At 44.5% G+C, this 15,957-nt stretch overlaps 1 protein-coding gene across 1 annotated transcript in view; it reads right to left on the reverse strand.

Annotated features, from left to right (window-relative positions):
• Positions 1–15,957, reverse strand: part of LOC310780483 (neurocan core protein-like) — a gene marked incomplete at its 5' end in the record, with an annotated part of 50,342 nt that overhangs the window by 4,321 nt on the left and 30,064 nt on the right. Inside the window, 4 exons of the mRNA XM_083641061.1 lie at positions 3,331–3,513; positions 3,610–3,754; positions 12,743–12,825; positions 13,874–14,032. Of these exons, the coding sequence (XP_083497187.1) occupies positions 3,331–3,513; positions 3,610–3,754; positions 12,743–12,825; positions 13,874–14,032 (570 nt within the window). The remainder of the gene's footprint in view (positions 1–3,330; positions 3,514–3,609; positions 3,755–12,742; positions 12,826–13,873; positions 14,033–15,957) is intronic.

Consider the following 15,957-nt stretch of genomic DNA (forward strand, 5'->3'; position numbering starts at 1 on the left):
TAATTTCTACTTCGATACCAATACCCAGGAAAATATCGATACTCAATGCCATTTCCGGTACCACGGGAAGGGGGGGGGGGGGGTGACGACACATTGAGAGACATGAAAATAAAGTTAGACAGATGGACGGACAGACGCACACTTCTCCATAATCTAGGCCTGATCAAACTTTGAATTTAGACAGCAGATTAGCCCTGCTCTAGCCATCAGAACACATTTAGCTTGTTGAAGCAACAGATACCCGATGGTATCAAAACTGTTGCAAATGAGTATTGTATCCGTTTTGAATTTTTAGTATTGATACTTATCGATACTATCGATACCTGTTGCAAATGAGTATTGTATCCCATTCAAATGTTCAGTATTGGTACTTTTCGACACTATCAATACTTTTGACAACCCTAATCATAACATTCACTGGTTTACTCTGATTTACATTCCCTTCTCGGTCTAACACCCCCCCCCCCCTTCACCTGCATCAGCTGCTGCACCTAATGTCTGTCAACAACACCACAACACCCAGTCCACACTCCATATCCAATTAAAAATACCCCCTAACTAACACCTCCCTCGGGCTTACATCATGTCATGCCTGCAAATGAAATGATCTGCAAAAAAAAGATAAAAAAAATAATAATCAAAATGGATCAACTTATTCCACATTTCTGCCTTCAAAAGCCCCTTCTACACAGCCTGTGAAAGCCGTGATCGTTGTGGGATTATTACGCCTCGCCTCCTGTGTAAAAGTCAAAGGGACAGAAATGATGAGTCATTTTGTTACGCCTTTCGTTACGCCAGTGGAGGAAGTATCCGCGCCGAATTGACGTCTGCCTGAAAGGGTACGCGGCGGGAAGACGGGAATCTCAGCTCATTCATAAAAAAATGACAGGAGGACTGAGGGAAAACCACCTCCAGATCGAAGTTCTACTCTCAGAAAGAAGTTAACCAAAGCATATCTGCAGTCTGTCTCGCCTGTTTACGAAAAACAACTAGCGTTAGTAGTATTCAGACTGTGCTCCTACTATAGCCTATATCTACCATAGCCTATATCTACTAGGGGTGTCACGGTACACAAAAGTCACGGTTCGGTACGTACCTCGGTTTTGGGGTCACGGTTCGGTACGAATACGGCACGGTACGAAAATGGGGGAAAAAAGCAACAAATCCCAAATTCTGTTTTTTTCCCTTTGAATATGTCTGAATTCTGCTTTTTACGCTATTTTTACCATCAGAAATAGTGTCTAATATGTAGGGGTGGGAATCGCTGAGTAGCTCACGATACGATATCGTCACGATACTTGGCCCTCGATAACGATATATCACGATACTGCGATACTGCGATACTGCGATATATTGGAAGACGATACATCACGATACCTGTGTAACAAGTGAAAAAAATACCTCTGAAGGCAAAAAATCATGTATTATGCATTTATTAGCAGAATTGACATGAACTCTCTGAGTTCACTCACTCACTCATACCATTTTCGATACCACGGAGGAAAAGTTACACATTAAGTCTTTTTATTATTACTATTAAAACAAGAAAACCTATATAACCTACCTACCTACCTATATAATTTCTAAAAGTAGATATTAATGATCAAACATTTCCATTCATGTAGCCTACAGTAGTTATGTTTTTGTTTCAACTACAAACATAAATAAAGTCAACTTGAAACTATGTTTCAACTACCACACACAGCATAATATTTTAGCCTGTTTATTAAAAAAAAAAAAAAAAAAAAAAAAAAAAAATTAATAAACATATCGATACTTGGCGCCAGTGTATCGATAACGTATCGCGGGTGGAAATATCGCGATAACGTGGGTATCGATATTTTGTCCCACCCCTACTAATATGTGGGAATGAATAAATGTCCACTATTTAATAAGATCTAGGCAATCCACACAAAAAGGTTTTACTCTAGAGCAGTGATTTTCAAAGTGTGGGGTGCGCCTCCCTCTCAGATGTCTGTATTCCAGCTGTTTGACAGGGCAAAGGCATTTCCCCCCACTTTAAATCTTTATTGTACACAAGTTTGTAAACAGAGCGCATGTGTGGAGTAGCCTAATACTCCCACCAACCCCTCCCCCTGTTGTATTTGTTTTATGTAGCATTTGCGTTTGATGTAAGCACTAATTTGGAATCCTATCTAAAAGCGGCCACTAGGCGGCAGTGTTTCTTTAGTCAACGTCAAAATACCTACATGTTAAGAAGAAGAATAAAACGGCAGAAGAAGAAAAACTTCTTTACCCCTGTTGAAAGATACCACCACTGTCTGACAGACAACGCGGTGGGTTTCACTTTCCCAGTAAGTACGGGAAAGAACCCTGTCAGCGCCTTAACGTTATTGGATGTGAGTTTTGTTTAGCATAATATGATTACGTTCGGTCATCTAATGGATTATTGGAACATGACAAGGAGTCATCGCCTCTTCCTCACCGCAGCTTGCCTGTCTGCATCCGCAGATGTCTGCTTGACCGCATCACTCATCCCACGCGATGTATGTTGCTTGTTTACAAGTTAACAGCCTTGTCAGTGTTATGTAACGTTTAGCCGCAACGCGCAACTATAAAGGACTTTGTCGCGGCTACGTAACGTTACATTGGCAAGCTTACCTCGTTGGCTTGATGTTGACAGAATTTGCAAAACAGCTTATCGCCACAAAACGTCCCATTCTGTGAACGCGGATTTCTATGGCCCTTGTGTTGTTTTGGTGTGTCTTCTTCTGTGGCGTTTAATTCAATTCAATTCAATGCCGTTCAAACAGCGTTTAGGTGCTTCTGGATTTGACGTATTCGTCGTGTCGTTTCATGTACCGTGAAACGAGGTACCGTGAGGGTCGTACCGTAAATTCACGGGACGAATACATGTACCGTGACACCCGTAATATCTACTATAGCCTATATCTACTATAGCCTATATCTACTATAGCCTATATCTACTATTGATATGATGTGACAAACTGCGACTTTCTTGACATGCAAAGTTACTTTTTAAATTGACAAAATTAGCGTTGGCACCCCGTGGCACAATTCAAATGGGATCAAAAAAGTAACCTTATTCTCCGTCCACCGCCATTCATATTTTTCGCAGCGCTGGTACAGGGAGAACGCAGGAAGTGATGTTTCACTTTGGCTCTCTATTGTTGTTGTATTTTATGCTTTTATCATGTTTTTATCCTGTAGCCCCGCCCTCATCTCCCCTTCCCTTGAGTGGCTCTTGTCACTTGCCAGGCTGCCATTGCAGAGAAGATGCCTTGCCTAGTGACATCAAAGTGAAATCAAAATGAAAACAAGCTGGACCCTATGAGGTTTAGTACTCACGGCTCATGCAGGTGACCTTGGGCGTGTCCCATTGGCCGTTGGCCCGGCAGCGTATAGTGGGGGTGTGTCTCTGGATGTAGCCCTGCTTGCAGTGGTAGCGGACCAAGGCGTTGATCTCGTAGCGCGGCTTCATGGACCCAAACACCCGAGCCTCCCTCACTACTGGGGGCTGACCACACGAGACTGGACAACAGAGGACAGAACTGTCACTGACTGATGATGCTGAAAATGTCTTCATGTATGTGTTTGCATGTAAGAGTGGTGCAGTGCATATGGTACCTGTTCCCTTCTTGCAGGTGAAGGTGAGGTGGTAGTTGCAGGGGACATCGTTCCACTGGCCTCCCTCATGCCAGATCATCACCACACAGTCTTCTCCGGACTGGAAAAAGCTGTCTGGCTGGTTGGGCCTCCAGTGTTCATATTGCTGTCAGAAAACATACATACAAACAAACAAACAAACTATTAGATGTTTACCTACCTCATTGACATACTACAGTTTTGTACAGATATAGGAAGGGAACACTAATTCTTCATACTGAGACTCTGAGAAGAGCATCCACAATTACACCGGCGTCATCCATAGTGTTTGGCCATAATGTGCATGTATAGATCCTTATAGACCAGTGAGTGATTATCAAGTGTTTTTTCATATCGTAGACCCCTGATTTAATCCACATTAGACCCACAGACCACCATTTGATCAAATTTGGTCTCTCAGACCAAAATCTGAGATTTCTTTTATTGTTAGATATGATTTTGTCCAGAATTCCACAACTATCTGTATTGTAGGTAGAGAGATAACAGACTGTCTGTATTGTAGGTAGAGAGATAACAGACTATCTGTATTGTAGGTAGAGAGATAACAGACTGTCTGTATTGTAGGTAGAGAGATAATAGACTGTCTGTATTGTAGGTAGAGAGATAACAGACTGTCTGTATTGTAGGTAGAGAGATAACAGACTGTCTGTATTGTAGGTAGAGAGATAACAGACTGTCTGTATTGTAGGTAGAGAGATAACAGACTGTCTGTATTGTAGGTAGAGAGATAATAGACTGTCTGTATTGTAGGTAGAGAGATAACAGACTGTCTGTATTGTAGGTAGAGAGATAACAGACTGTCTGTATTGTAGGTAGAGAGATAATAGACTGTCTGTATTGTAGGTAGAGAGATAACAGACTGTCTGTATTGTAGGTAGAGAGATAACAGACTGTCTGTATTGTAGGTAGAGTGATAACAGACTGTATTGTAGGTAGAGTGATAACAGACTGTCTGTATTGTAGGTAGAGAGATAACAGACTGTCTGTATTGTAGGTAGAGAGATAACAGACTGTCTGTATTGTAGGTAGAGAGATAACAGATAAATAGTCATTCTTCTACATACTCTAGACATGTGACGATGATATGAATGGTGCTGAGATTGTGATGATTCAATGCATATGACTGGTTGTAATTCACCTAGGAACCAGACAGTGGCGCTATTGGGACAACACAAGATCTCTGACTCAATCAAACTCTGCCTTCTGTAGCCAATTTGGGGAAAATTAGTCACTTTTATTTGCATTTCATGAGCTCCATAATAATGTCTTGACTCACAAAGCGCACACACACACACACACACACACACACACACACACACACACACACACACACACACACACACACACACGGACTCAATCATATGCATGCTATATGCAGTCGCTACATGCTATATGCAGTCGGTTACAACTGTACTGTACAAAACATGCACTGTATAAACTTTGGCTCGGCACACATACACTCTAACAAGGGCGTGTCTCCGTTCTGAATGATAACACATTATTACAACAGCGTGCCAGTATCACATGCTGAACCACAGCTCATAGCTCACATGCTGCTGAAACACAGCTCATAGCTCACATGCTGCTGAAACACAGCTCATAGCTCACAAGCTGCTGAAACACAGCTCATAGCTCACAAGCTGCTGAAACACAGCTCATAGCTCACAAGCTGCTGAAACACAGCTCATAGCTCACACGCTGAAAAACAGCTCATAGCTCACATGCTGCTGAAACACAGCTCATAGCTCACATGCTGCTGAAACACAGCTCATAGCTCACATGCTGCTGAAACACAGCTCATAGCTCACATGCTGCTGAAACACAGCTCATAGCTCACAAGCTGCTGAAACACAGCTCATAGCTCACATGCTGAAACACAGCTCATAGCTCACAAGCTGAAACACAGCTCATAGCTCACATGCTGAAACACAGCTCATAGCTCACATGCTGCTGAAACACAGCTCATAGCTCACATGCTGCTGAAACACAGCTCATAGCTCACATGCTGCTGAAACACAGCTCATAGCTCACAAGCTGAAACACAGCTCATAGCTCACATGCTGAAACACAGCTCATAGCTCACAAGCTGAAACACAGCTCATAGCTCACATGCTGCTGAAACACAGCTCATAGCTCACATGCTGCTGAAACACAGCTCATAGCTCACATGCTGCTGAAACACAGCTCATAGCTCACATGCTGAAACACAGCTCATAGCTCACATGCTGCTGAAACACAGCTCATAGCTCACATGCTGAAACACAGCTCATAGCTCACAAGCTGAAACACAGCTCATAGCTCACATGCTGAAACACAGCTCATAGCTCACAAGCTGAAACACAGCTCATAGCTCACATGCTGCTGAAACACAGCTCATAGCTCACATGCTGCTGAAACACAGCTCATAGCTCACATGCTGCTGAAACACAGCTCATAGCTCACAAGCTGCTGAAACACAGCTCATAGCTCACATGCTGAAACACAGCTCATAGCTCACATGCTGCTGAAACACAGCTCATAGCTCACAAGCTGCTGAAACACAGCTCATAGCTCACATGCTGCTGAAACACAGCTCATAGCTCACAAGCTGCTGAAACACAGCTCATAGCTCACATGCTGCTGAAACACAGCTCATAGCTCACATGCTGCTGAAACACAGCTCATAGCTCACAAGCTGCTGAAACACAGCTCATAGCTCACATGCTGCTGAAACACAGCTCATAGCTCACATGCTGTCACCTCTGTCACCATGAACAATAGTTCCATGGCATATATAATATGCATTTTCACATAAGGAGAGGAGGTGTTTTGCGATATCCTATCGCCAGTGTTGGGTAAGTTACTTTCAAAATGTAATATACTACATATTACTAGTTACTTTCATTTGAAAGTAATGCGTTACTTTACAATATTACCGTCTGTGTAGAGTAACTAGTTAGTTATTATTACACTACTTTTGCATTACTTTCACCGTAATAACGGCAGTAGCAGAATGGCATCGCCGCCCTGGAACCATCCCGAAAAATAATTTCAACCATCTTGAAGTCAGTGTAAACAATTCAAAATTCGAAATGTTATCATTTTCCTTTGTTATTCTCATCTATAGTGGTTATTTGCATAAAACCACACAATTTGATTAGGAAATGATGGTATCTTTATTTAAATATGTGCTTTGAGTAACTCAATTTGTACTTGTGTTACTTAACAAAATAACTGGTGTATAATCCTATTGGTAATTAGGGCTGGGTATTGGCAAGGACCTCATGATACGATACGTATCACGATACATGGGTCGCGATGTGATTGTATCATGATACATTGCGATACAATACATATTGTGATATATTGCAATACTTAGGGATGTCACAATAACCCAGGACATCATGTTTACATGGTACGTGCCTAGGGATCATGTCACAATAACCTAGGACATCATGTTTACATGGTACGTGCCTAGGGATGTCACAATAACCTAGGACATCATGTTTACATGGTACGTGCCTAGGGATGTCACAATAACCTAGGACATCATGTTTACATGGTACGTGCCTAGGGATCATGTCACAATAACCTAGGACATCATGTTTACATGGTACATGCCTAGGGATGTCACAATAACCAGGACATCATGTTTACATGGTACGTGCCTAGGGATGTCACAATAACCTAGGACATCATGTTTACATGGTACGTGCCTAGGGATGTCACAATAACCTAGGACATCATGTTTACATGGTACGTGCCTAGGGATCATGTCACAATAACCTAGGACATCATGTTTACATGGTACGTGCCTAGGGATGTCACAATAACCTAGGACATCATGTTTACATGGTACGTGCCTAGGGATGTCACAATAACCTAGGACATCATGTTTACATGGTACGTGCCTAGGGATGTCACAATAACCTAGGACATCATGTTTACATGGTACGTGCCTAGGGATGTCACAATAACCTAGGACATCATGTTACATGGTACGTGCCTAGGGATGTCACAATAACCTAGGACATCATGTTTACATGGTACGTGCCTAGGGATGTCACAATAACCTAGGACATCATGTTTACATGGTACGTGCCTAGGGATGTCACAATAACCCAGGACATCATGTTTACATGGTACGTGCCTAGGGATGTCACAATAACCTAGGACATCATGTTTACATGGTACGTGCCTAGGGATCATGTCACAATAACCTAGGACATCATGTTTACATGGTACGTGCCTAGGGATGTCACAATAACCCAGGACATCATGTTTACATGGTACGTGCCTAGGGATGTCACAATAACCTAGGACATCATGTTTACATGGTACGTGCCTAGGGATCATGTCACAATAACCTAGGACATCATGTTTACATGGTACGTGCCTAGGGATGTCACAATAACCTAGGACATCATGTTTACATGGTACGTGCTTAGGGATGTCACAATAACCTAGGACATCATGTTTACATGGTACGTGCCTAGGGATCATGTCACAATAACCTAGGACATCATGTTTACATGGTACGTGCCTAGGAATGTCACAATAACCCAGGACATCATGTTTACATGGTACGTGCCTAGGGATGTCACAATAACCTAGGACATCATGTTTACATGGTAGGTGCCTAGGGATGTCACAATAACCTAGGACATCATGTTTACATGGTACGTGCCTAGGGATGTCACAATAACCTAGGACATCATGTTTACATGGTACGTGCCTAGGGATCATGTCACAATAACCTAGGACATCATGTTTACATGGTACGTGCCTAGGAATGTCACAATAACCCAGGACATCATGTTTACATGGTACGTGCCTAGGGATGTCACAATAACCTAGGACATCATGTTTACATGGTACATGCCTAGGGATGTCACAATAACCTAGGACATCATGTTACATGGTACGTGCCTAGGGATGTCACAATAACCTAGGACATCATGTTTACATGGTACGTGCCTAGGGATGTCACAATAACCTAGGACATCATGTTTACATGGTACGTGCCTAGGGATGTCACAATAACCCAGGACATCATGTTTACATGGTACGTGCCTAGGGATGTCACAATAACCTAGGACATCATGTTTACATGGTACGTGCCTAGGGATCATGTCACAATAACCTAGGACATCATGTTTACATGGTACGTGCCTAGGGATGTCACAATAACCCAGGACATCATGTTTACATGGTACGTGCCTAGGGATGTCACAATAACCTAGGACATCATGTTTACATGGTACGTGCCTAGGGATCATGTCACAATAACCTAGGACATCATGTTTACATGGTACGTGCCTAGGGATGTCACAATAACCTAGGACATCATGTTTACATGGTACGTGCCTAGGGATCATGTCACAATAACCTAGGACATCATGTTTACATGGTACGTGCCTAGGAATGTCACAATAACCTAGGACATCATGTTTACATGGTACGTGCCTAGGAATGTCACAATAACCTAGGACATCATGTTTACATGGTACGTGCCTAGGGATGTCACAATAACCTAGGACATCATGTTTACATGGTACGTGCCTAGGGATGTCACAATAACCCAGGACATCATGTTTACATGGTACGTGCCTAGGGATGTCACAATAACCTAGGACATCATGTTTACATGGTACGTGCCTAGGGATGTCACAATAACCCAGGACATCATGTTTACATGGTACGTGCCTAGGGATGTCACTATAACCGCAATAATGCAACAGCACCGCACTATAGACACATCTGTAGAGTGCCAAAGTCATGCCCTCTTATGAGGCCTAAAGGATCCATTCATTTTTCCATAGACGTTTCATAAAATCCTTATAAGAATAGTTTTACTTGGTCAAAATAAGCGATTCAGCTGTATTCAGAATCGGGTGAAAGACCAGAGAACATTTCGCTCGGACCAAAACGGAAAAGTTTTTTATTTCATTTTTTATCTCTCTTTATTTCTGAAAAGGAACTAGTGACAAATGTGGCGACCTCCTCGCCAAGCTGCAGCGGGTGATACGCTCTGCGGAGAGGGTGATAGACCCTTCTCACGGGGGCCATTTTGTGTCGAGAAGCCAGGGTAAACACAGGTGCAAGCAAAACACTAATGAGGGTTTCCAAATCCCAATCATGGAAGTTGGAAACCCTCATTAGTGTTTTGCTTGCACCTGTGTTTACCCTGGCTTCTCGACACAAAATGGCCCCCGTGAGAAGGGTCTATTGGCCGTCCTCTGCCCTCCCTCAAGTCCCTGCATGACTCCAGGGCTTTGAGGAGAGGGAGAAAGATCATGGCCGACCCCTCCCACCCTGGCCACGGCCTCCTCACCCTGCTCCCCTCTGGGAGACGGTTGCGGCTGCCGAAGGCTACAAAGGTCCGCCATAGACTGAGCTTTTTCCCCTCAGCCGCCAGGCTGCTAAATGCCTCTGGGTTCCCTCCCACCCCTGCCCCCTAGGCAGTGTCACCGGACATCTTTGCACTATGTTCCTTAACTCTGCACGTCATAGAGAGGTCACAGAGAGGTCATAGAGAGATCGCAGTGCTTCCTACACACAGCATAGCCCCCCTCCCCCCGCTGCAAGCCGAGACTGTGGGTTATATATTGATATGCAAATTAGCATGTGAGGTCATCTGATGACATATCGCATACACCGCATACCACGCTGTTGAGCCACCCTAAATCACCGCGGGGGAAATTCCTTCACCGCGACGGGCCTCCTTAGCCCACTGAGTCACCAGGATGCCCCTCATTTGCTGTTCTAAACATCTGCTGTTGGTTCGTTACCATGGTTACCACCACTTAGCAACGACAATGGAGACAAAGTCTGCAGGAAGCGTGTATCCTTTTCCCAAAGGGATTTTAGGGGCCCTTTACACGAGGACAGTTTCTGGAAGAAACGACACAATAGCGTTTCCTTCACACCTTTTCCTTCACACCTTCTCCCTGTTTACATGAGCGCTGTTTGATTTTTAAAACGCCGTAATGTACATGCCAGGTCGCTAGGTGGCAGTGTGATCACCTTATTCTTTGCCCATACAAGGACGCTTCTGCATGACGTAATTTCGTAATGGTCTTTCCTGTTTTAAACACGGAAGTAGAGTATGCCTTCCGCAGTCATTTAGACTTGCCAAAAAGCTTTTTTCAAGCTAAAAAAAACCCAAACTGTTTTAAAGTTTTAATATTTGTCGGGTGAGAATGTAACATATATGTGACCAGTTTATCAGAATAACGCCTATTGGAAATCTTTAACTCATTGAGTGCCAAGGACGTCGATCGACGTCAAAGTAAATAGTGATGTAGAGTGCCAAAGACGTCGATCGACGTCAAATGCGTTTTTTGACGGTGGGACGTGGATCAAAGCCTCCTGCATCTCCTGTACAAATATTGTAGCTATTGAAGGTGTATAACCTATTTTACAGACCCATTAGGTGGCGACAGTGCTCTCCAGATTAGAGAAAGGTCCGGAAAACAGCAGGAAAAAGCCCCGTGATTAAAGAGAAACCGCTCATGCTGCAGCCAGAGCCATATAGATTGCTCTGGCTGGAGTTAACGTTGGCTGCGAACAGCAGTCAATCCGCGCCCACAACTGAGCCTCTCTGTCTCTGCTGTATAGTTTCTGCACACGATTAGCCGCCAGAAAAGCAGCACCCGACGCCGAAGGGCCAAACCATTCTCAGCAGTCCGGTTTGGCTTTTCCGTGTCACGCTGGGAGCCGGCGCACAAAAACGGAGCACTCCGAAAATAGACGCTGGGTGCGTGAGGCTGTGTGTTAGTGTGGGGAGGAGTTTGCAGCTGAGGGGGGGGGGGGGGAGGGGGGGGGGGGGGCACGCAGGGCACCACACAACTACACCATGTCACTACATCAGAAAATATTAGCTAGAGTCAGTGAATGTGCTTGAAATGCTTCATTTCACAAAAGGCGGAATAACTCAGCTTCTAATTTGAAACGCATGTTTTTGCTCAAAACAACCTATCTTCTCCGGCTCATAACTAAAGAACGGAAAATGGTATCAATAAACTTTTTTTTGCTGACGATACAATAGAGTCTCCTCGTTCTTTGTGCGTGTTCGGTGTTTACATAGTAATATCACACAATATTCTGTGGGCCTCGAGAAATCACTGAAAACGCTCTGAAACTCTGGCACTGGGAGCGTCCGTTCTCCAAAAGTGGCTGGCACTCAATGAGTTAACGAGCAGCGAGGACCGGAAGTGTGCTAGCTCTGTCAAACCCTACTGTAGGCTACTGGTAGTGAGAAAACACTGTCGACATGCTTTTGGAACTAACATTAAATGCCGACCGGGTACAGCCATCGGCTCCTCGCAGCAGTAACGTTATGAACATGTAACTGAAGTTGGCCGCAGTGTAGCTTAATTCTGAATGTTGCCAAACTTCATTCATACTGACGTTTTATTTTGAAAATGGTTGCCAACTCGTGCACGGCTATGGCGTAATCGTGTGTGTCGCGTGTGCAGGCACGTCAGAGTTCCTGAAATGTGCCGTCGCAAAGCGATTACATGGAGCCCTCAGCGGGGAGCGTGTCAAAGAATTCCACTCTGGAAGGTGGTTTCAAAATGTGTGGTTTCCTAAGCCCAAATTCGCCGTCGCCGTCTAAAAGGGAGGCACTAACGATCCAATAATTCCCCGTCACCATAGGAAACCGTCCTCGTGTAAAGTGCCCCTTAGATTAAACCACGCCCCGAACTCATTTGATTGGTCGGCACGCGCATCGGCGTCTTCCGCCACGCCTGACAACAACAGGACGTCCGCCGAACGCCTCTCTTTACAGCCAGGCAGAGGTAAGCACCGGTCAAAGAGAACTCTTTCCCCGAAGTTGAGTGTGTTTTCCCCGTTTCTCCTTTCCCTGTGGCTCAGAGAACTAGGAGCCGGAGCAGCGCTGCGTTCTCCGAGCCACACATCTCCAGGGCGAAGGAGAAACGGGGAAAACATGAGTTCGGGGGAGTCGCTTGCTTGGGGGCGAAGCAGTTGCGGCGACCAATCAAATGAGTTCGGGGGCGTGGTTTCATCTAAACCCCCGTTGGGAAAAGGATACACGCGTTCAGGAACGTATAAGAAAACAATGATCATCAAAACGGCCTGCCTGCCTTACCATGGGCTTGCCATCAGTCCACCTGAAGTCTCTCTCGAACATCTTGTCGTTGAGGCCGATCCACTGGTAGTCGTGGCCCAGACCTGTGCAGACAAAACACGCGGGGATGTGAGCTGTGTTAATGCAGCCTACATTATTAGACAGCAGGGGTCCTGGGGGGTCCGGCGGCCTGCAGACTTTTGGTCTGGCAGCTAATGAGGCACACCTGGTTTGTGTCTAGGTGTTGACTGGAAGTGAGGACCCCTGCGCTACTGCTACACTACAGCACGACTCCAAGTTACTCATGAGAAACTTGACAGACTCGGTCCATCTTCAGGATACACACCTATCTTGTTCTCTGGACTTCATGGCATCATTAATTGGGAGGGCAGAGAGAGAGAGAGAGACGGTGTGTGTGTGTGTGTGTGTCTATGTGTGTGTGTGTGTGTGTGTACGTGTGTGTACGTGTGTGTGTGTGTGTGTGTTTACAGGCTACATTGCGTAAGTGTCTTTGCGTGACGCAAAAAGCCTGCGGTTTGGGCATATGTGGGCCAGCAGGGGGTGTCGAGCAGTCGAGAGCGTGAAACAGAACAACAAAGCAGGAAGCAGAGGCAATGTTAAGAGTAAGCAGCTTCAGGGAACCGGTTCAATTTAATCTCAGCCAGCGTTCATCCACAATAAACTGAGAAACGGGGTCATGGTACAGCCCCGTAGCCCTGATGTTGCACAAACACAAGAGCTACACTTTGCTGTGGAAACTCTCCGAGATGCATTCTGTTTTAACTAAAGCAGGGTTTATTTGATCTTCCTGGCATTCATCAGCGGCGCATTAGACCACATATGTGATTGGCCTCCCTCCCTCCCTCCCGACATGCTCTTTTGTCAATCGGCAGTCATCTACAGAGCAGCAGATGAGAGCCGTAGCTAAACAAAACATTTCTCGGAAGCCGAAGCCGAAATGAGCGTAGCTCAACTGGCACACTTGAAAGGCAAAAAGAAAACTCCGCGACAAACCGATGATGAGTGAGAGAGCGATGTAGATCATTTAAGACCGCCTGTAACTCCTCAGACCAATCACGTCAGTGTAAATAAGGAGACCGGAGATGTGTGGCGTAAATGTACCGTGCCAACGCCACAACGCCGCCGACTTACGGTTGACGTAGAGTTGCTCCTCCTGTGACAGGACGCTGGCGAGGTGGGCGCCGTGGAGGCGGCACTCCCGCTCGGCGGCGTCCCAGGTCCGCCGGTGCGTCACGTACTTGTAGCAGTGAGACTGAAACTTCTGCCAGCCGAAGCCGCACACCTCCGTGTCTGCAGAGACACAGACAGAGAGAGAGTGAGTACAGACAGTCTCCAATAAAGAAAAAGAATGCCATGAAAATAAATATTACCAAAAAGTACAATAGTATTTAGTCTATAGACTGTACTTACAGGCTACTGTGCTACAGATAAGACTAGTGGTCTATAGCAGGGGTTCCCAACCTTTTTTGTGCCAAGGACCGGTAGATACATGGGGGGGAAAAAGTCGCGGACCGGTTGTCAATTTTAATGGTTTTAGTTACATATATATTTACTCACCAGGTGGCGACAAAGGGTAAATAACAGCCTTTTGTGTTGTACTGTATGTAGCCTACAGTATTTATGTTTTTGTTTCAACTACAAACATAAATAAACATCAACTTGAAACTATGTTTTAACTACCCCACACAGCCTATAATATTATTGTTTATTAAAATAAAATCGGTCGCAACCAAATGCGTTGCGGCCCAGTACCGGTCCGCGGCCCGGTGGTTGGGGACCACTGGTCTATAGTCTGTAGTTACAGTCTGTAGTGTATAGGTTTTAGTTTCTACCATGGTCTGGGTGAATACTCGATTCTGATTGGCTGCAGGGTGTCCATTCCTTTCTGATAATGGGAAGGTACTACATGTAAATAGTTCCAGTGAGGCTGTCTGCTCACTGTTCTATATGAATGCGCTGGCTATGTAGTATGTCAACTGACACTGCCCGATGCTTTTACAGAGCCATCTTGGACGTCATCTTTGGAAACGTTTTGGAAAAGAGCAGGTGCGTCAAAAAACCTGGCAGGCGATTGGATAAACCATCTGTCTATCACAGGCTTGAGTCTCGCTGTCAAGACACCCCGCCTATTAGCTGCCTCTGGATGCTGATTGGTCCGGCCCACTGCTGGGACAGAGTTAAACCAATTGCTTGGAGCGCGACAAGATGCGTTTCTCGCACAATCGTGATCTGGCGAATCCTGCTGCCTCACAAGGTTAGGTAGTATCAGCCTGGTCATTTACAACAGTGTAGTCCTTCAATGCTTCACAGTCCTTCAAACACACACGCTACAAGAACACTGCCCCTCTGAACTAACTGATACTTTGCATCTCATATCCCATTTGCTACTCAACTCGCTATTTGTTCTTGAAAATCTTGATATTGATTTGGGGATAATGACATAGCTGGACAGCTACAGTAGCTATAGTCTTGTTAAACATACTGTAACATAACATATAGCATAAAATAAAATAACATTTCAATATAATAATCTACTTTTTATCTGTTTGGTAATTGTAATAATTTGCAATTGGTTATATATATAAAAAAAAAAACATCTGCATTTGTGGGGAGCTTAAACATTTAATCAGTAAACACCCAGTTTAAACAGTTGTATTTTCCATCTTTGTAATCAAGAGAGAAATTTGACTTAATTCACAACTTGAAAAATCCTCAAGGTACTTTGAAAATGTTCAGAAGGAGGGGAACTGGTTGGAATAGCGTGCACCTCCCACGTGCTATGTCCTACCGGTGAAGCTTCCCCTGTCAGGTGAAAAGAAGCGGCTGGCTAACTGCCCATGTCTCGGAGGAAGCATGGAGCCAGTTTGGGCTCTCCCCAGATCGGCAGAGGGTGGAGCAGCAACCAGGATAAATAAATAAATTAGCACTAATGGGGGATAAAAATGGGATAATCGGGAAGGGGGGGGGGGCCGCGGGTCCCAAATTGGTCAGCACTGGTCTATAGTATAGTATAGTAGCCTATAGTATAGTATAGTATAGTATAGTATAGTACAGTACAGTACAGTACAGTATAGTGTAATATAGTATAGTATAGTGTAATATAGTATAGTAGTATAGCACAATATAGTATAGTATAGTATAGTATAGTACAGTATAGTATATTATAGCATAGTATAGTGTAATATAGTATAGTATAGTGTAATATGGAATAGTAT

This window comes from Poromitra crassiceps, assembly GCF_964638095.1.
Source record: "Poromitra crassiceps genome assembly, chromosome: 8".
Classification (NCBI taxonomy): Eukaryota; Metazoa; Chordata; class Actinopteri; order Beryciformes; family Melamphaidae; genus Poromitra; species Poromitra crassiceps.